The sequence below is a fragment of the Necator americanus genome, chromosome II (assembly GCF_031761385.1).
Source record: "Necator americanus strain Aroian chromosome II, whole genome shotgun sequence".
Lineage (NCBI taxonomy): Eukaryota > Metazoa > Nematoda > Chromadorea > Rhabditida > Ancylostomatidae > Necator > Necator americanus.
In genome coordinates this window covers 29434857-29456867 of record NC_087372.1, presented here as the reverse complement: position 1 = coordinate 29456867, position 22011 = coordinate 29434857, and the positions used below count along the sequence as shown (strand labels likewise).

Genomic DNA, 22011 nt, shown 5'->3' with positions numbered 1-22011 from the left:
CTACAAATTACTCGATTATCAAATGTCGAAATCCTAAGGAAAAACTGTTCTTCAAGCAAAAAACGGTATGTAGTCTGGGACAATTATTTTTTAATTGAGAACATTTAATTGTGACGAAACGAAACCTATCGCAACATTTCTTTCAGTGATAAAACTTGCATATATTATTTTGATGATGCTTAAACTTTTGCTTGGGTTTATTAAACATTTCATTTCAGGTGTTGACAGTTTCGCGATATATTGTGCATGTGACAGTTTTTTTTTGAGACGAAATGTTTAAGAAACCAAACAGAGGCTTCTCAAGAATGATCAAAATTACATTCGCAACTGACGAGTGCGAAACAAGAGGTATCCGCGGAAATCGGCTGAGCGCAGCTGCTTATCTGCCTTCAGCGCCGCGCGTGTCCGCGTAATCACGACTACCACTACACCAGCATGGCGACATACACGACCGTTTGAGATCACCTATGGGCCTCTTGCCCTCGAACCGAAGCTGCACGCAACGTTCGCGTCACGACAGAGCGGGAGTGAAAAGCGAATTGACGCAGCATGTTCTGATATGCGAATATGGTAAATGCGGTAAACTGAGTGCATAGTATGGGAAAATAGAAAAAAGAAGTAGATCCTTCTATCCAATTAAAAAATATATCATTGGAAACATATCAAAGAGCGATATGCTGTCATCGTGACCTACATTGCCTCATTTGATAAACTCTACACACATAAAGATTATAACAAAAACGCGCTGCAGGGATAACCCTAACATGTATGGATTTTCGCAGATCCCATAATTCCACACGTTTCCCGCCCATTCTGTTCCATGCAACTTCGCAGCGCATAAGTATGTGTTCATCACAATATTTTCTTTTAATGAGTTCATGCTTAACTTTCAACTGCAACAACTATAGGCCTATAGGCCAAGCAACTTTATGTCTCAGATTTCAAATACCTGATAATCTCTGTCTACGTTTTCACAGGGCTTAAATGACTAGAATTAAGGACACTGGACGTACACTGAGTAGCCTTCATTATGTTATGATTCTTTAAGCTTCTTTCTACTTTCAACGGCGTTTTATCGTTTCATTTCTACCTATCCTCTGCACAAAATCAATATGACGGGTAGAGCGTATAAGTGGTTCACAGACACCACTGTATCTTCAAGATACGCCTTCAGGTACAGTGCGTGCCTGTGAGGCATTGAATGCCAATTCTACTTAGCTAAAAAAAGTTAAGAAATATAATGTAACAACGATCAACGGAACATTTTCGAACCGTTTCCTGTATTTCTACAGATAGATGTGTGGTTTCCATTTAACAATTCAAAGCATAATAATTAACATTTGCGCTCACATTTTTAAATGGGAAACACTTATAAAAACTTAATTCTGAAAAAAAAAACCTGCTTTGTCTCACAACTTCTATCATCAAGCACTTTCTTTTTTTTTTGTTCTATTAAAAAAAACGCGTCGCAAAGAGCTGCAGGGGCAGCAAAAAGGACGCTCAAGTGGGCGTGTGCGAGGCGTCCGCAAGACGTATCACAAGGTAGAGTTTGATATTTGTAGCGTGTTTTGTAGGCGAAAAAGGTTTTATTTAAGTGTACTCAAAGGATAATCGTTACAGTGTCACAGGACAGTGTAGAGAAATCCCTCACTTCTTCAATATACAATGATTTTTGTTGTGATAAGGAAGACAACATTGTTTTTGGAATGATAGAATTGAGTGACAAAATCGAAAATACATCAACTTTTCCAATATCTGTAGTCACTGATTCTGATGTTGAATTGTTGTGTTGAACAATCGTGGTGAGCGCAACTCCGTAGTCACAATTTTGTCGCTAATTACTGGTATAGTTCGGATCTTGTTGATGCGTAAGATTATCCTCTTGAATTCGTCCCGGAACTCCTTATAGAAGACCAAGTACACAAATATATTGATTCCGGAGTTCACGCATGTAAGATACGTAGATGGTTTTGCTATGGCATTGGCGACCTAGAAAGCTCTAAAAACTACAAGAGAATAAGGAAAAACTACGAAGGTACAGAATTACGAGATGCTAAGGTTTATAAAACTCCTTCCCAACTGGCCCTAGAAAGAAGAGCCACTCACATGAGATATGTATTGATAAAATAAGGAAATTCCATTTGGTATGGAGATCAAAATTATTGACAAGATAGAAATCATGAGTAGATATCTGATCCGAACAAGTTGTTCTCTAGACGAACTAAAAAAAGTTTTAAAAAATGGTCCACTTCCAAAATGGTCAGACATTCGACGGTCCAAAAACTAGCAACAGCTCACTTCTTGTCCATCCAGTACTGCGATTTAAAATAGGCCATCAATGTTAATGTGAATGCGAGTAAGTAGCACACTATGTTCGACGCGTACAAAAAGGAGGCGAAGAAGTCGCCAAACGCTGCTTTTCTCCCACACCAGTATTTAACCTGGAATCAAAACGCTAGAGTAATGCAAAAATGTAGTGCAAAAAATTGCATAATATTTGTGGTTTGATATAAGCGACTTACCTTAACCAACCGTCTTGTCCACGCAATGAAATAGCCCACTAAAAGCTCACAAGTCACAATGGATATCGTCAAAAGGAAGAAAACACCGTTTCTAAAAGTAGAACAAGGTCAAGAAGAGTTTAGCATCCCGACATCTACAGGAAAGGGAATACATGGTGTACTCAAGGATGGAACAAATAATAAATACTTCCTTCCTCTATAAATAATGTATCTCTGCTTGTGAGAAGAACACTCAGCTAGCTGTAGGCTTTCGCGCACTCACCTGGCTACAGTGCTACAGTGGCGGTACAGTTTGAAAAGTTTTTTTTTCTTCAAGGTTCTGCGCATATTCACCATTTTCTTTGGGTTAGATATCTGCTGCACAGAAGCGATATAACCGGAAATGATGTAAGAAATGCTACTCCGTTTAAAAAAAAGCGGGAATTGGAAGTTCTTTTCCTGGTTGCATTTATTACATTAATTTCGATTATGTGTTCCAGATTTAAGCAAAAGAAAAAAACCATCAGGATGAAAGCTTTGATGGAAGAGAAATCCCAAAATTCTGTGCGCCACTGTGGCTTCACTTCATAAAACAATTGGCAAACGAACAAGGGGAGTTGTACTCTTCAAAGCTGATGGTTATTTGAAAGATATCGCTCTAACAACTTGTATCCACCTAAACCATTTCGCTTGTGGTTCATCTACACGAAAAATGTGTTAGCGTTGGCTTTAATATACTGTTGGATATGGACTTCACATGTCGTGAATGGTTATTCGGTAATTAATTTTGAGAGGATCACTTCTCTAAATTCTAGCTTAACCCCACCTCATATATGTATCAGTCGATTCTTTCTTTATGTTCTAATGGTTATAGTGTTTTCAACAGCTATGAGGAAGGGAGTACAACATCGAAAATTTAATATATATATATATAAACAGAAATTCCTAGTGAGATTAAGTAAGTTCAAAAATATGTAATGCCTTCCTACCTTTTAAAACTGCTTTTTCTGTACGAAATTGGATTAAAAACTGCTAAACAACGGTCTATAGCCATTGCAATTTGAACAGTCGGTGGCCACAAATCTCCTAGAAGGCTATTTCAGATTACTCTGAGCATATCAAGGTTGCAGTTTTCCTCTGCAACGTACAGACGGGTGCAACATTCCATAGGGACACTTCACTATCACTAAACTACTTTTTGAAAAATTGTTATGATCATACCAAATCCTCTTGTGATTAACCAGGGCTCCACTGCGCATTCCCATGATGTACGGATAGGAATTGTCAACGTTTCAATAATCTGAATAGAAGTGAAAGTCTCTCTTTCCTAAGAAGTACCTGAACGATCGAACTATGCCAACCTTTGTGTATAGAAGCACACGATTCAGTCCCATCAAGGAGATAGAAAAGCAATTGACTCCGTCAGCAGCACATAATGCAATAAGAACCTGTAAGTGGTGTGGATTAATACAGGGTAGTCATTGCACAACCTCAGGCCTCTGTTCATCGGTCCAGTTCAGCTCTACCAGGGAGAATATATGAAAAGCCTTTAAAATATAGTTCCATATGAGGATCTCTAGTAGAGATGAGATCGAAATCTTGTTGAATAAAATTGCATTGCTCTGCATGAATATTGACATAGAGTCGGTGACTGACGGAGCAGCATAGTCGGCTGCTCAGTACACCCTCAAAAACGAAGATTCCCTACATGCCTTGGATTCTAGTCGTTCACCCACGAATTCTAGTCGTTCACCCCACGAATCCGAGGTGGTACGGATTTCAGGTGGAGTACTTGTATACGGGATAGTAGATTATGGAGAGAGTGTGATTCCGTCCATTTCTTCCTAATTGCCGTAAAAAACGGCCCGGAAGATGCGGTGCGTGCACAAGGCTGGCGCACCCCAATCAAACTCCTTGTAGAAAATAGTGCGCCAGAACGCCCGAAGCCGTATCTTCCGGGCCGTTTTTTACGGCAATTTGGAAGGAATGGACGGACTCACATCCCTCTCCATAATCTACTATGCCATAAGCGAGTGCTCCACCTGAAATCCGTACCACCTCAGATTCGTGGGGTGATGCCTTTAATGTAGTCACTACGTTAAGCTCGCTAAGCTTAGAATTTTTTTGTTTAATTGTAGCAAGATTCGCATAAACTGTGGATTCATTAGCTCATTTTTGGCTTTGAAGAAAGAAAGATAACCCAGTAGTATTAATTGGCAACTTCGTGTACATCTTATCAAAACACCACAGTTTAATGCATCTCGTTCCTTTGGAAAATAGGAATTGGAAACAGCCCTAGTGCCAAGCCAATATTTCACCCCTCAGCGTTCGAGCAATTGGTAACAGACTTATCTGGGAGGAAGAAAAACACTGACTGGTCATATTGGCTAGTCACTGTAAGTCATTTGCAGGGCGACACGTTCGTTCGAGTTTCGAAACGAAGTTGAACGCGTAGGCACATTCCAAGATATTGGTCAAATTAAGGGAATAATCGAATTTGAGCGTCGTTCACAAGTCAATTGATGCTCAGAAATAATGATAAAAATGGGAATGAGACGAGTTGTGAAAGAAGGGTAAAAAAGCGGATCCACTTTTGGCTCGTTTCTAAGAATCACCCTCCTCTCTCTCTGTAAGTCTGTCTTCGACAAAAGCTGCCAACTAAGTCAAAATTCTCAGTCCTAAAGGAGAGATTTCGAAAATATATTCTTTGAAAAAAAGATGGAAAATTTAGATGGTAAATTTGAGGGAATTTTGCATCCCAGTGATCAATTTTAGAGGCAAAATAATAAAATACCTCCGACTTCCTCCGCAATGACGAAGATGTACAGAACACGAAAAGGAGTAGCACGTTAACGAGGGTCACTGCTGCTCCTAGAATCGTGTTCACCTTGTGGTACACGACCACATCATCCATTCCAATGATAAACGAAGAGTTCACAGGTTCCCGAAGGCCAGACGCTCTCATCGGGCTAGGTTCCGCTGTGATTCCGCTGTGATTTTGTGATTGAGGTTCTTGGAAAAAACACTGATTACTTACTTATGTGCCTTGGAATAATTCATGAAAAAAAGAGTTGTCATCTGCAAAGAGTTATTTTCTGTCAATGTACTCATCAGAAACACTAGGCATTAGAAAGATCCAATAAAACATTTATAAATTAAGGTACTCCATGTACTCGGCAGCTAACATCACTGTTTTCCTCAGTGAAATATAAACAACGGTAATTAGCCAAAAAGAATAATAAATAGTAAATAGTAAGCATATCTGTTTGCACCATGTTTGTTTGTTTGTTATGCTTGTACTAAAATTTTCTGCCAATGCACTCAGAAACTCTAACAATAAGGATATTAGACATCTAAGAATTCTTATTTTTTTATATTAGGATGTAGCACATATTCACCTCCAAAGGTACCCTTGACTGCCGCACGATGCAAAAAGTGATTCAAAAGTTTGACAAATCCGATGGTAGCTAATAATCATAAGTAGTACTAAGGAAAAAATCCTTACATTAACTAGAAAAGGAACAATATTAAAAACCACGCATTATTATTTTTTCTCGCAATTTTGCATCGCTCTTGCATTACTTTCTTCATTTGAAAATAAACAAAGAAAAACAAGCATCATTAGAGTAAAATTTATGTCGTCTTATGGCACATGTTTCTGAATGAAAAATTATTTCTAAGAAAAATGACAACGATTCCAGTCTATGCGATGTCTGGAAACAGAATGTATGTGTGGTGATATTGCATCTGAGACAAATAATAATACAGACAGCTCAGTAGTAAAAAGTGCATAATTAGACTCAGGTACATTCCCAGCGACAGACCCACGCCAGAGGCTTATAAATTTTACACAATGTGACATGGAGCTAATACCAAAGAAACTTTTTCAAAAGCTTGACTCTTCATTTAACTGAATAGATTTCAGCCCACTTTAAAGTTTAGGTCCTTGTTCTGAAATTAGCCGCTAAAGAAGGTATGTACACCTCAAGAAAACTTATAAAATGTGTGGATTTTGAAAAGGAAGTATTTTAGAAACTTTGCTTATCAAACTAAAGAATTTTTTTTACCAAGTGCCTCATTCTCTTAGTTCCCTACTTTGAAGCCTTACCTCGTCTACCACCACCTAATTTACTTCGTCGAACAAGCGATATATGTCTCAATCTTGTTGGCGTGAGATTATCATGGGTGACTTATAATTCTTGAAATAGAAGCGATGAGACAGTATTCTCTTTTCAGACTTTGGAGGTGGAAAAAAAGGTGAAAGAAGTAAATAGGCGCACACTCGTAACTTCATGTTTTTAAATTAAACGTATACACATGCACCTCCAAATCCTTGCAGTGAACTAGAAGTGCATTTTATTGCACTACATACAAACTTGGGGTGGTTGTGGCGCAGTCGGTTAGAGGTCCGTTGCAGCCACACGGTCGATGGTTCGAAACCGCCCCAGTGCAAACCAAGCCCTTTACCCATCCGGGATCGATAAATTGGTTTCAGACCTGTCTGGAAGGATAAAAACACTGACTTGATCATCGGCTGGCTCCCACAAGTCATTGTATAGGCCAACATGCGTTCCAAAAATTCAAGGATTACGAATTCCAGTGAAACGCGTTGGCGCATCCCAAGTGGATTGATACTTCAATGACTTTATCCTTCTTATCCTTTTAATTTTTGATTGCCTTAGGAGCGGCTATACTGGAACGAATGAAATGGGAGGGAGGGTCTTTCATGGTGGATACCGTTTTAAGGAGTTTTTTTCCCGACTACACGCTTGACCTCTGACAGTATAAGTCACAGTTTGAAAGTTGAGGTTACAACAAAAATGAAACGTAGGGCACAGCTTTCAATTGCAATTACAAGAAGAATTCTATACTTCCTTTTGCTTCATATGCTTAAATATGAAGAAATAAATGAGCAATTCTCAAAATTTTCAATTTTCAAGCAGCCGTTCCCGCTGTAAAAGAGCAGAAAGTTTCGAAATAAAATGAGAGAGAATCGCAAGAGGTCCTGCACAGATTGCCACGGAAAAAAAAGAAAGAGAACGTCCAGATAAAGGATGCGCGAGGAGAAGCAGCCGACATTTCCACGGGGTTTAACATGGTACCAGAAGCAGTCTATCAGATTGTTTATTCCTCATTGAGAGCATTCTCGCACATCGAGGCTCGCAGCATTCTATCAGCATTCTGTTAGCCTCTCGACTTATCAACACTTTGCTTTATTTTAGGTTGTTATTCATTTATTATACTTACTCGCTTACGTATACTGCACTTGAGTGTCGCCTTAATGTTTCGTTTGATTTGTGGCTTGACGTTTTTTAGATTTACATGCATTGTATTTATAGTCGTTTTTAATTCCTCTGTTTTCTCTTTTGTTATTGGGATTAATCCCAGTATCACAAGAAGGTAATAAATAATCGGTGCAACTCGACTGCCATAAAAAGACCTACGTGGCACGGTAAATTCAACTGAGTGCTCTTTAGCTCACCTGAAAGATAAAGTGCTTGGGGGAACAAGAAAACTTTTGCAGTATCTGCATGCACAACTTTTTTGCATTGCAGAAAATACGCATAAGAGAGCATCCCATCATCAGTTTCGATAACAGCACCATCTACAGTGGCGATTGTGATGAGAAGGTCGTAGGCTGAGCGGTAGCTATGAGGAATGACTACAAAATTCTGGGATTTGCGTTGTAGGGGGTCTGTTCTCCGACTAGAAACGTTGGGGATTACCGTTAACAATTAAACGTGGTATCTCTATTCGTACGAAAGACCGACGTAGAGCATTGATGAGTTTTACTTGTTCCTTCCAAGACTGTGCAACTTCTTCATCTGCTAGTGAACTGCTCGAAAGAAGTCTCTGCAGTAAACTGTTGGTTTTCGTGAAAGATAAGGTGACCTAAGTATCGTTTGCAAAAAACTTCCTTGCACTGGATAGACCGCTACTGGATACACGTGATAGTGAGTGATAAGCCAAAATTTATCCTTTTGGAAGTGATAGGCAAAGTTATTCTTGATGACCAACACCAGATTCAATCTTAAAGGCATCACCCCATGAATCTGAGGTGGTGCAGATTTCAGGTGGAGTATTCGCATACGGGATCGGAGACTACGGAGAGGGAGGTGATTCCGTCCATTTCTTGCTAATTGCCGTAAAAAACGGCCCGGAAAATGCGGCGCCGCACAAGACTGGCGCGCTCCAATCGAACCTCTTGTACAAAATGGTGCGCCAAAACGAATGAAGCCGTATCTTCCGGGCCGTTTTTTACGGCAATTAGGGAGAAATGGACAGAATCACGCCCCCCCCTCTTCCATCCTATATACGAATACTCCACCTGAAATCTGCACCACCTCAGATTCGTGGGGTGATGCCTTTAAACGAGCTTTTACAAATACTACTGAGGTCACCATGTTCTTCACGGAAAACAACAGTGTCTTGTGTTAAGGATTAACACATATATCCTAACAATTTCGCCAGCACATGAACGATGCCGGGAGATACACAGAAATCCCTGAAAATTCTGCTGGATTATGTCAAGCATCGATTGACTGGATGTGGCTGGCTAGGAACCCCCAAGAATCTTGATATAAATTCCTTTCGTAGTTTTCATTTTTCGGCCACTTCTGGGAATCTTCACGACGACTTTCTAATTGCCAAGCGCTGACAGTCTCTACTAATAGTTCTTCAACGAAATTTGTCACGGATAACAACTTCCTCCTCTCCCTCCTATCTTCGATGAAGATGGAACACTGTGAGAGACACTCATAGTGAATGTGTTACTTCGATAATTACAATACATGTGTATATATTATTTTTTGTTTTCTGGCCCCGGCGCACAAACTAAGACCCAAAAAGTAGGAAGACAAAGTGGAACACAATCCGCCAAACCTCCCTACCTTCTGGCGCTGGCGCACCACTTCAGCATTGTGGAACTCGCGTCACCGCCTTTTGACGTCATTCCGCTCGTTTGACCTCGCGAAACCACTCCTATCCCGACCTAACTGTTCGGGACAAAACACATTCAAAACATCACTTTAAGGGCATCATCCCACGAATCTGGTGTGGTACGGGTTTCAGGCGGGTAATGCCTACACGGGGTCGCAGATTGTGGGGAAGAGGGTGATTAGGTCCATCTCTTCCTGTATCAGTATAAACGGACGACCCTGGAGCTGTTTCTTACGGCGGCTTCTGTTGCGATGCGCAACCATTGGGCCCCGCCTGTCTCCCGCGTGCGATTGGTCTAAATGGGTTTTCGACGAATCGCAGGCGGGAAGGAGCGAGGGTGGCCCACTGCAATAAGGGACGCAAGGTCAGCCCACTTCAAGAAGATTAAGGTCTTTCTTCTGAATCAGCTGCTAAAGAAGGTATGCACTTACACATATATTTCAAGATATTTCAAGAAAACTAATAAAATGTGTTGAGTTTGAAGAGTAAGAAGGGTGTATTTCAGAAACTTCAGCTATAAAACTAAAGAATCTGATCCTTACAATTGTTCTGTACTTTTAGTTCGCTACTCTGAAGCCTTACCACGCCTACCACCACCTGCTTTACTTCAAGGAATAATCAGTACATGTTTCGACTTTGTTGGCGTGAGAGATGACGTGTTTGAGTCATAATTCTTAACGTAAAAGCAGTGAGAAGCTGTTCCATTTTCAAATTAACAAATCAGTACAGGCTACAGTATACGAGCTGAGGGGGAAACAGAAGCAACAACGAGGACATAGATCTCAATCGCAATAACAAAGAAAATTCTAAAGCGCTCGGTTTTTTTTTTGTGTTCACGCTAGGTACCATTGAACGGAGTCCCGAAGAGGTTCGGCTGTGAATCCACGACCAATGGTTCAACGCCGCGGTAGCCAATCCAAGCTTCTCATCCCTTTGAGGATTAGGAGTTAAATTGGTATTATCCCTGCCCGAGGGGAGAGATAAACACACTAACTTAAGACATCGACTGACCCTAAAGTAATTGCATCTGCCGAATACGCACTCATAAATCTCAAACAATTCTAAATAATAATTAAATTATAAATAATTGACTATAAATTATAAAATTAAATTAAAATAGAAAAACCAGGAGCTTTTTCCATTTTTTTAAATTTTATCTACAGCTTTTACGTTGTTTGCAAGGAGATGTGATCAGTGTGCTATACCTGCTGTTCATGCTGAAGCACGCGACATAATGTGAAGACCTTAACGACAGATCGGGATCACGAAAAGGATAGTCATACATCATCAGAATTAGCCATTTTCCTGGTGTTCTTAAGTACATGATGTCTTTGTTGATGGTTCGTTGAGGATATAGAGAAGTCTACGCTAACGGCAATGAACTGCAGAGAACAAAAAAGAAATAAGCTTTCAAGAAATGTAGACCTTAGACTTTTTGCAACGGTGAGATAGTGAATATCTCTGTGTTGGAGTGCCAGTGTTGGATTCTCGAAAAACTCGATTCCTGCTGACAATTAATTCTACGATGCCCTAAAGGCTGCAACAATTGTGGGAAATTCTATATGCCCTACCTTATGATTCCCAGAAGTCCCAAAAAATTGTGACATCTGGTGGTGTGGCCGTTCCCAGTTGGTACCTAAGTATTTCAACACCAGCAATTTTTCTTCTTGAAATTTGCTCGTGCACATAAAAAGAGAAAACAGTGCGTTCGGAAAGCAAAGCACAGAAGCGGTGCAAGTCATTTGTTGCGTAGATGACACCGATACCTCTCACTAATGGAGATCCGCTAGAACTGTAGCTGTACGTCAACCGTCAACTCGGAAGTGTAAGAAGCAACTTCATTTTTCCTTTACCAACGTAGGTTCATCACAAAGAAGACACTGTCTCCAACAATCATAAATCTTTTGGATGTTTCTGCCAACGATGACTCGTACAAGATAGCTGTTGCCACGCATTGGTTATACTATTAATCATAGTAAACACGGTAGCAAAAATACTGGAAGAAATTGCTAGTTCTGTTGGTTACCGACTGCGTCACGACACTATGACGCTAGTTAAAGGCATCACCCCACGAATCTGAGGTGGTACGGACTTCAGGTGGAGTATTCGCATACAGGATAGTAGATTATGGAGAGGGGTGATTCCGTCCGTTTTTTCCTAATTGCCGTAAAAGACGGCCCAGAAGATGCGCGCGTGCACAAGGCTGGCGCGCTCCAATCGAACCCATTGTAGAGAATAGTGCGCCGGAACGCCCGAAGATATATCTTCGGGTCCGTTTTTTACGGCAGTTAGGAAGAAATGGACGGAATCTCCCTTCTCTCAATAATCTACAATTCCGTATACGAACACTCCACTGGAAATCCATACCACCCCAGATTCGTGGAGTGATGCCTTCAAGGTACGTATCTCTCGACCATTCTAGTATGATCTATAGACTTCTTTTCTGATTTGTTATTTAAGTGTCTTCTAGACATTAGGACTGGTTTAAAGATTAAAATGAACGGAATTTCCAAGCACAAGTACAAATTTAAGAAAGCAACCTGTGTTCAAAAGAACCTATACCAAATCACGAAAGAAGTCTATAGATTATTCCAGCAGGCCCAAAAGTTTCTTGGCATATGTGAAAGCTGTGACTAATCTTCTTCTTCCTAGCGTTTGTCCCGCGTTGTTGCAGGGTCCGCTTTTCTGCTTCTTGTCTTCCATTTGGTTCTATCCATTGCATCAGCCGTACACAAACGTGCATCTATCATATCCAGCTTCACACGGTCTAACCAGCGAATCTTTGACCTCCCACGCGGCCTCACTCCTGAAACTTCGAGCTTCAGAGCGGTTTTGGCAACAGAATTTTCCTCCCGTCGCAAGACGTGACCAAACCATCTCACTCGCGCCTCCTTTATCTTCTCAGTTACCGGGGCGACGCCGAAAATGGAACGTACAGTGTCGTTGGATACTTTCTCTTTTAGCGTTACGCCTATCGTCCACCTCAACATCCGCATCTCCAGAGCGTGCAGCACTCTTTCCAAGGCTTTCGTCGTTGGCCAGCACTCGCATCCGTAAAGGGCAACAGGACGCACAACCGTCCTGTAGATCTTCGATTTCAGTCGAACAGGGACTTTCTTGTCGCATAGTACCCCTGTTGCCATTTTCCATTTCATCCAACACGTGCTCGACCTTCTTGATCAATGTCGCCGGTGGAAGTCACTTTGGATCCAAGGTACTTGAAACAGTTCACCTTGTTTAATTCGGTGACATCGACACGGATGGAACCATCCTCTATCCTTGGCCCGCATTCCATGTACTCAGTTTTTGATGTGTTGAGGAGCAATCCATATTGCTGTAGCTGATCCTTCCAAGACTGTATTTGTATCTGAAGATCATCTCGAGACTCCGACGCGAGCATGACATCGTCGGCAAAGAGTAGAGTCCACGGATGCTGCTTCTGGATTTCCTTCGTTATCGTGTCCATGCACAGTATGAACAGCAGAGGTGAGAGGGATGAACTCTGATGTACCCCTACTTGTACAGGGAATGGTCTGCTTGTTCCAGCAGCACATCGCACAACGCTGGTAGGCTTCGCATAAAGCAGCTTCGTCCACCGCACATATTCTTCTGGTACTCTATGCGACCTCATGGACATCCATAACAGCTCATGTGGGACACGGTCGAAAGCTTTCTCGAGATCGAGAAAAGCAAGATGCACACTGCGGTTCTTCTCTCGATGTTTCTCCAGGAGGATTCGGACAGCATGGATAGAATCTATAGTGCTGCAGTCCTTCACAAAGCCGCACTGGTTGAGTGAAACGCTAACAATTTTCCTCACACGAGCTTCCAGCACACGGTCAAAAACCTTCATCGTATGGCACAGCAGTCGTATAGGCTTGTACGAGGTGCAGTCAGCAATGTCTCCTTTCCCTTTCCAGACAGGCACGGTCACGGGAGTTTGCCAAACGTCTGGAACCCGTCCTTCTGCAACGATCTTGTTGAATAGAGTTGAGAGCCACATGGACCCTCGATGTCCTAGCAGCTTCCAGACATCAGCAGGTAGGTCATCAGAACCGGTTGCCTTGTTCGACTTCATTTTTGCGAGGACAGCACTGATTTTGACGGCAGTAATTGGTAGAACAGGACCCTCGACGCTGGAAACAGCTGGGATTGGAGGATGACAGAACTCTTCGTTACACAAGTGATTGTAGTACTCTCGCCACCTCTCCAGGATCTGACCAGAGCGGCGCAGAACGGCTCCATCAGCTCCCTTAACGATCTTGGTGTGCTCCATATCCAACGTTGAGCGATGACGCGCTCTGACTAAACGATACACTGCCCGCTCGCTATCTCCGGTATCAAGCATGTCGTACACAGCCTTGTAGCGGTCCGACTTCGCCTTGGAGACTGCCTTCTTAGCCTCCCTCTTCGCCGCTAGGTAAGCACCCCGATCTTCAGGCTGACGCGTCCTCCACCAGAGCTTATACTTGGACTTCCTCTCACGAATTGCCGCCTGAACTTCCTCGTTCCAAAACCACGTAGCCTTTTGTACTTTGGGCTTACCTAGAGTCGTCTTTCCCAGAGTGTTCTCCGCAGTCAAGCGTATAACGCTGGAAGTAGACGACCACATTTCCTCCACACTACGAGTAGGGTGGGGAAGTGTAGATGGAGCCACGGACGCGAAAAATACCTCCTTTCGATCCTTCAGATTCCACCATTTGATGCGCTGTGTTTCAGTCCTTGGATGTCTCTTCCTTGGACGGGAGATTTTCAAGTCCATAACGAGCAGATGGTGTTGGGCAGCGACATGGTCTGTAGGGATGACTTTTGAATCCTGCAGAAGTCGGCGATCTCGTCGGCGTAACGCCCAGAAATCTATTTGTGTTTCACGACCGCCGCTGGTGTACGTGATCAAATGCGATTTTCTTTTCCGATACTGCGTGTTAGCAATGATCAAGTCACTTGCAACAGCATACTCCAGTATTCGCAACCCGTCGTCGTTACGAGCTCCATAGCCGTATCCACCATGACAACTCTCGAACCCGTCTTTCCGAGAACCGACATGTCCGTTGAAGTCTCCTCCGATCAGAAGTACTTCTTCGCCTTCCAGGGATTGGACGTACTGCTCCAGATCCTCCCAAAAGCTTGCCTTCTCTTCTTCACTACAGCCCGCCTGTGGCGCATAAGCAGAGACTCGCAATTCCACTTCTCCTGTGTCTACTTTTGCAGCTATCAGACGATCCGATAGTCGATCCACTACTGTGACGCTGTTTCTAAACGACTCGTTCAATATGATACCAAGGCCATTGCGATTTGATGTGCCGTGGTAGATGAGCTTGTAGCCATCGCCTAATTCCCTTGATTTGGAGCCTTTCCTGCGAGTCTCCTGTACACAACATATGTCAACACGTCGTTTTCTGAGACTATCTGCCAGTTCACGACTTCTTCCAGTAAGCGTCCCAACGTTAAGTGTTGCCAAGCGCACTGGATGTTGCTGGCGATGGCGGACTAACTTCTTTGGCCGGCTTCGTCCTCTAGCCGGTAGCCCTCGCATATTTGCCACATTGCCTGGGCGAGGACAATGCGCGTCGCTTCTGGGGTACGCTCTAGCTTCTGAAGAACACATAGTAGACATTAGCAGTATGTCGCGACGGGGGTGTTGTCCTCGGTCGGCTTGTCGCACTAGCAAGCTAGCAGCCTGGCACCGGAATCGTCGTACTACCTCCTCACTTAGCTAGCCTGTAGCCCTGGCTCAAGGACCGGGCTACTAGCCGGACACCTTTGTGGCATGGTTGAACCTGCCGAGACGAAGTCTCGCCGCCATAGCTGCCCGACGGCCAGGGCCAACGCTGCGCCGCTTTGAAGCGTGAGGTAGGATTTGCAGCAGAAAACTGTGAATAATATCTCTTGAAAAATCTTTGCTGCTACGTTTCTTCCGTCCACGTGAAAAAATACGCTGTACACTGATATTTGCTATCAAAAACAGTCGCAGTTTTCGTTGCATTTTACGAATCTTGAGTAGCAGAATTCCGGCGAAAGTGTAGAAAAATTCATCGACTCGTTTGCTGCTTGAAGATGTCGTCCACAAGCTATGTGTATTGATTTTGAAAGCATTTTGCACATTGACAGGCACCGTCGAGTAGCCCCAAAAGCATGTTCTTTCAATTCTACCGAATGAAAAGGGGAAACCTGAAAATCGCCCGAGGTACAGCTCGTCGTCCCATTTGCCTTGTGACAAAGCAAGTCGAGGAGCACTGTTGAATATACTGCACCATTCTCTCGTTTGAATGTCAAGTCACAAATTCAATCGCCTACTAGATCAAAATTCCGCTCGTACAAAGTACTTTGGATGACTATGAAGGTGAGAAACATCTTAGGTGACCGTACAAACGTAAAAAGGAGCGGTTCAATCGCACAATTTTAAGTATGCCTGGACTTTAAGTGTTGGTAGGAGTTAACGTCGAACGGATGGAGTGGCTTTATATAATAGCAGATATCACTTCTGACTCTGGCGTTATCACTCTTTGTGTAACAAGGACATAAGCGAGATCATTCATTATGTAAACGACACAATAAGGTATTCGTAATTTTCAAAATTAAAAAACTGTCGTTATCGTTACTGGTACAGCTCGAACCTTGTTTATACGTAAAATTATTCTCATGAATTCATCCCGGAACTCTTTGTAGAGGGCCAGATAAACAAATATGTTGATGGCAGAATTTATGCATGTGGTATAAGTAGACGGTTTCGATATAGCATCGGCAACCTAAAACGATTATTTTAAAACTAAGGGTTCAGAGTACAAGCTAAAAAGGACACACAGGAGTGTTGAATGCTTAGATTTGCAAAGTCTTCTTCCAAGTTGTTCAAGATAACAAAGACCACTTACATCTGATATATACTGAGAAAATAAGGAGATCCCATACGGTATGGAAATTAATATTATTGATAAAATGGAAATGATAAGTTGGTATTTGATTCGAGCAAGTTGTTTCTTTCCTGAACTAAAATCGGAGCTGTGAAGGGTGCTGCACTTCTAAAGTTGTTGAACACTGAACAGCCTAGAAAACAGCAAATCCTCACTCTGAGTCCATCCAGTACTGTGACTTAAAATAAGCTATCACTGTTAGTGAGAACGCGAGTAAATAACACAATATGTTCGATCCGTACACAAATGATGCGTAAAACTCGCCGAACGCCGCCTTCCTTCCGCACCAGTATTTCACCTGGAATCGGAAATTCTAAAGGTTTAGGCGCAGTAATCCGCGCCTTGATTGTAATCTGACTCAGACGACTTACCTTAACTAATCGTCTGCTCCAGGAAATGAAATATCCCACCGAAAGCTCACAAGTCACTGCGAATATCGTCAAGAAAAAGAAAACGCCGCGTCTGAAAGTAGAACAAGGAATGTTGAGTAGTTTTGATAGTTTTGTTTTCTACTAGTGTGCCTACGAGGTTCTTGAGTTATAGGAACTATAACTGGCTGATACTGCATGTGTAGATCAAATCATCATCTTGTCAAAACATCTACATCTTCGCTAACGAAACTCATCGCTGGTAATCTACAATGTCGTAGGCAATACCCATCCGTTGATACACTGGGCAGCGACAAGTGCGCGCTAGCAGTGACCACACATCAGGTGGAATAGTACGTAGGGCTAGTTCGAATGCGAATGCTTTCGTTTTCACTACATCGAACGATGATCGATAAAATGACACAGGGTAATATGGCGCTTAACGGAACAAACGTGAGATTATTCCAGTTTACCTTTATTTAGGTCTTTGAAGACGGCCAAAAAATCGAAACTTCAAGCTAAGGAAGGTCCCATCTAATAATCTCCAGAGCAAGCTAATTGGAAAAATAAAGGATAAAATGACAAAGTTTCTGGCGCAAATCAATCCGCTTGGGATGCGTCCCCACGTTCACTTCAGTTCTGAATCGTTTGAGGTTTACGAACGTGTAACTGGCCTATACAATGACTTACGGTGGCTAGCCGATGTGTCAAGTCAGTGCTTTTATCCTCCCAGACAAGTCTGGTACCAATTTATCGACCCCGGAGGGACGGAAGGCTTCGTGAGCACTTGGGCGGATTGGAACCTCCGACCGATCGTGCAGGCAGCGGAACCTCTAACCGCTACACTACACCCGCGCAATTAATTGGCATCTAATTGGGTAATTAATTGGCTTAATTACCTAAGTTTAATTGGAAAAATGGACAAAATTATGCCGGTTGCTTGAAAGAGAATGTCTGAACTGTTTTGTAAGCGTGTCTCCCGCACGGAGTTATGGAAATCAATGGCGTACACTGGAATTAAACAAGTGATGAATATCTTAGTCATCTATCAGTCATTTTTTTATTGTAAGACATTCGGCAGAAGGAAATTATAGTCACAATGTCGTTCTTGAGTAAAAACTACTTTAGGTGGGTGAATATGTTCTTTCGCTTTTTTTCTTGAAAGGCGATTTAATATTAAAACAAGTATTGGAAGGAAAGTGAAATGTCATCACATAGTTTGAATTTGGAATTTTAAAATGTGCTTTAATTCTATGTCACTAAAAAATGAATCAACTTCATACAGAAACAGCAAAAACCCAAGTCGAAAGCACTGAACACTTCCAACACATGGTTCTCTTCCAAGACTTCGCGAAAGTATCTTGTTCCCTGAGCCGCATCATTGTCCACATGTGGTGGAAGAGGATAAGGATTAAACATACGAAGAGATTCGAACATTTGAACATAAAATTAAAGCACATTTTAAAATTCCAAATTCAAACTGTGTGATGACATTTCACTTTTCTTTCAATACTTGTTTTAATATTAAATCGCCTTTCAAGAAAAAAACGAAGTCAAGAGCATTTTGTTGTACAGGAGATCCACATGACATCGGCAACCATCGATGTAATGGAGAAAGCCAGAAACGGATCCAAAGTTCTATCCCACGTCAGCGATCAGTAATCAGAGACGCTGTGGCGTCTGCTCAGAAAAGCAAATCAAAGTGGGACAAGTAAATGCGTTTCAATGGCAACCTTTGGGCCAGAGCCTGGGTTCCACGCGGCATTTGGCGCACTACAGGACGAACGCCAACCTGATGGTCAGACATCTTCGTGCCCCACGCCAGAGGGAAAACAACTGGGCGACTCTGGCACGCGATTGTTAAAAATGGAGAGATTAGTGGCGCCCGCTCATCCAGTTCGATGAACAACAGGAGTCAAGGAAATCCAAGTAATGCGGTTCCGCCATTTTTACCTAAATTTTGTTCATTTTCTTAAGGCCGCATAAAACAGAGAGACATTCTAGAATAATGAATCAAGCCTTTACTATAAAGTATTTTTTACACACAAAGCGTTTTGCTTTGATGCTAAATTGCTTTTGAAAAAGAGTGAAAAGAACTTATTTATCAACCAAATGTTTAGAAAGTGGCCCAGGAAAATAATTGAAGGGGGCTGTGAAGCTCATACTCATTCTTCAGAACCCGCTTTAGCAGTTTAGGTCCCCATACACCGTTTTTCTTATACAATCTTCTATACGTAAATGTGTGCTTTCTTTTCTGATTAAAATCTTTGTTGGTCTTCACCAGCAGACAAGGGCTAGGATGCAATTGGCTAGCACAACAGTTAAAAGCAACCCTTAGAAATCTAAGGATTTGATGCATCAGTGTCCAAGAGATCAGCGAAAACGCTTCCAACAAAATGACTCTTTCAAAATACATACATCGTGTCGAACCAAAAAAAGTCTTTTGGTAGTCTTTTAGTAAACTGCTTGAAGGCAGTGCCCGCAGAAGGCAGTCTCCTGAAGGGGCGAAATCATTGGGCTGGAAGCATTTTTGCAGACTTCCTGTGGACTGATGCTTCTGAGTGCTGATGGCGGCTTAAACTCATGCTCATACTGATGGCGGTGCCTGTCTGGAGGAGGAAGTTGTGTATTTTTAAGAGAATACTTTTGGACTACCTTCCTACGCACATCTACTAGATCCTAATCTCGATCCCCTCAATACTGTCTTTAAACACAAAAAAAAACAAATGTTAACCGTTATGTGACTTCTCCTTACCTTTTCAACGGACTTTTGCTGTACGAAATCGGATTGAAAACTGCTATACAGCGGTCTATACCCATAGCAAATTGAACAGTCGGTGGCCATAAATCTCCTGAAATATTACCCGCATTTCACTCTACGGTACACTTGCCAGATTTTTTTGCAACGCACGATGGGCTATGTAGGCAAAACATTCGGCAAATGAACTACACTATCTCCAAACTATTTGAAAATTACTATGCTTGTACCATATCCTCTTAAAATCAACCAGGGCTCGATAGCGCATTCCAATGCAGCACGGATAGGAATGGAGAGTGTGTCAATAACCTGAATAAAGACTACTGCAAAAACGTTATACTTAGAAAAACCAAAGCAACTCAATTATGCAAACCTCTGTGTACAAAAGCACCCGATTCAGACCCATTAGGAAAATGGAAAAGCAATTAATTCCATCAGCAATACATAGTACAATCAGAATCTGCAATCAGTACGCATAAAGATAGTATTTATCTTACATGCACAGGGGTGTTCGGTAGTTAACGGAAACTGTAAACTCTAGTTTTATCATTGAAAGATGAGATAGGAAATATCCCTTAAAAAATCGGACACGCTGAGAGGACCTGTCTAACTAGTGAGAGCAAAAGCTTGTAAAAAATATACACTGGAAGTTTTATACGACGTATATGAAATAATTTCAGCTAAAGTTGGCTTTTCCGTCTTAAGTTCCTAATGCAAAGAAGGCCGGTCGTTAATTTGATAAGTTAGGCTTAAATTACTTACCTACAAACTAATTGTAATTTCAAATTCATTAGGAACTCATTAGCACAAATTTTACAAACATGTGCTAGTTTTAATTTTGAATTCACAGATACATAACATAGGTACATACCTCTACAAGCATATTCTAGGAACAAAAAAAGGAATTCACCTGTCTAGTTCAAAGTAGTCTCGTAAATGAAAGTAATCTAGTTTACACGACTCTATGTCTGGTTTTTTTTTGCGCACATATCGTGACAAAATCTGCGTGGACTCATAACATCGCCTCAAGGTTACAAAGTAGAGGCAAACGGTGTTTCTGGGGTTTCCTATAACTAATAATGCTGGCTTGAATGACATTTAAATTGCCGAAAACCGTAATTGTAATTTCAAATTACAGCACACGGCCGCTATCGAGACTTCATGTCTGACGGTAACTGACAGGGTCGTGTAGAATTTTGAGCAGGTAATGCTAAGTTAGACCTGCAAGGTGTTCGCAGGAACTCTCCTAACCTTTTGAAGAAAGAAAAGAGAAAACAAATAGCAATATACCTCAGACTTTCTTCGCAACGAGGAAGATGCACAGAACACGAATAGAAGCAGTAAGTTTACAATGGTGGTAGCTGCTCCTAAAATCGTGTTCACCTTATGGTAGGCGACCACGTCGTCCATTCCAATGATGAAAGAAGAATTCACAGATTCCCTAGCATTGGTCGCCATCCTCTGTTGAGGTTTTCTTTGGCTGTTGTTGGACGCTAAGAAGAAGTAATTCTTATTTGTTTATTCACTTATTCACTCAAGAATGATTAAAAAAAGAATTCAAAAAAAGAATGACTTAAAAAAAGAATTTAAAAAAAGAAAAAACGAATGAGCAACTAAGAAGAGCCGAGAAAGACTCAAAACAATCACTTGAGCGAAAAACTTGTGTACTAATGCCTAGCACAAATACTGAACCAAATAAGCGGATATATCAAATTACTGAGAAGTTAAGAAAGGTAAACGTTAAAGTAACTAATTAGTAAATAACTGAGTGAATTTACGAATTTCTCTACTTTTTCTCCAAAAGCAATACTTCTTTACTCCTCGCCAGACAAAAAAAGAAAGGTTGGTCATTATTTCAGGTACTTTTTTAGAATAACCCTTTGCTCTGCGAGGTTAGATTATTAGAAAATTATAGAAATCACAATAGTTACTAAAATTACAATTCACGAAACAAAAAACACGCAACGTTTTCTCTTTTATTTTCATAGAATTTATAAGTTCTGCATATCAGTGATCAATGAAGATGATTGGTGATTATCTGCATCGCGGTTAACTTTGAAAATACGGTATGCCAAAGCCAAAGACGGGGCAGAGAGTGCTCTAACAGGTTTACAATAGTAATTGCTAGCGAATAATTAAATTAGAATGATTATGACTCTCACACAAGGACTAACTGCTAACTGCAATCAAGTTTTGAAACGTTCCTAAAGCAAAGTGCTGCTATCACGTGCAAAGGTTCACATGACCCGCACATTGAGCATTCCGAATGAGCTGCATATTGAATCACGGAATTAATATTGCGTACGCAGGAGCAATGCGGAACTTCCCCTACGGGAACTTTAACTTAAACTAACAAGAGAACGGTAATATAACTACATGACGCCGTAATATTTTCTGACTGTTGCAATTCAAAACACCAAGTCGGCAACATCCATGCCGTATCAAAGAAGTGTGGAATAATATGCACCTGCGGATGTAGCACGTCATCCGTCTGCAACTATGAAAATACTTCGACGATCGCTGTTTATCCACAC

General features: G+C 41.6%; 3 protein-coding genes across 7 annotated transcripts; all 3 read right to left on the bottom strand.

Moving 5' to 3' along the window:
• Window positions 1–1761: 1761 nt before the first annotated feature.
• Window positions 1762–5466, bottom strand: RB195_019881 (uncharacterized protein; the record flags this gene model as incomplete). Of its 2 annotated transcripts, XM_013446726.2 has the most annotated exons (8): window positions 1762–1989; window positions 2107–2221; window positions 2299–2441; window positions 2523–2613; window positions 3491–3587; window positions 3723–3801; window positions 3863–3949; window positions 5296–5466. In XM_013446726.2, 8 exons carry the CDS (start codon window positions 5464–5466, stop codon window positions 1762–1764), a joined length of 1011 nt encoding a protein of 336 aa, XP_013302180.1. The 2 variants fall into 2 exon arrangements, with proteins under 2 accessions (XP_013302180.1, XP_064043817.1); XM_064187936.1 differs by lacking the exon at window positions 3491–3587 and having other exon boundaries at window positions 2523–2560; window positions 5389–5466.
• A 6622-nt stretch (window positions 5467–12088) lies between these two features.
• RB195_019880 (uncharacterized protein) lies at window positions 12089–12583 on the bottom strand (the record flags this gene model as incomplete). Of its 2 annotated transcripts, none has more annotated exons than XM_064187935.1 (1): window positions 12089–12583. In XM_064187935.1, the coding sequence occupies one exon, from the start codon at window positions 12581–12583 to the stop codon at window positions 12089–12091; it is 495 nt and encodes a 164-aa protein (XP_064043815.1). The 2 variants fall into 2 exon arrangements, with proteins under 2 accessions (XP_064043815.1, XP_064043816.1); XM_064187934.1 differs by having other exon boundaries at window positions 12089–12436.
• An 8-nt stretch (window positions 12584–12591) lies between these two features.
• Window positions 12592–19883, bottom strand: RB195_019879 (uncharacterized protein; the record flags this gene model as incomplete). Of its 3 annotated transcripts, XM_064187932.1 has the most annotated exons (7): window positions 16019–16189; window positions 16313–16427; window positions 16507–16649; window positions 16723–16813; window positions 19475–19571; window positions 19708–19786; window positions 19851–19883. In XM_064187932.1, 7 exons carry the CDS (start codon window positions 19881–19883, stop codon window positions 16019–16021), a joined length of 729 nt encoding a protein of 242 aa, XP_064043813.1. The 3 variants fall into 3 exon arrangements, with proteins under 3 accessions (XP_064043814.1, XP_013302179.2, XP_064043813.1); XM_064187933.1 differs by lacking the exons at window positions 16723–16813; window positions 19475–19571; window positions 19708–19786; window positions 19851–19883 and adding an exon at window positions 12592–15120 and having other exon boundaries at window positions 16058–16189; window positions 16507–16517; XM_013446725.2 differs by lacking the exons at window positions 16019–16189; window positions 16313–16427; window positions 16507–16649; ... (2 more) ...; window positions 19708–19786; window positions 19851–19883 and adding an exon at window positions 12592–15057.
• Window positions 19884–22011: the final 2128 nt, after the last annotated feature.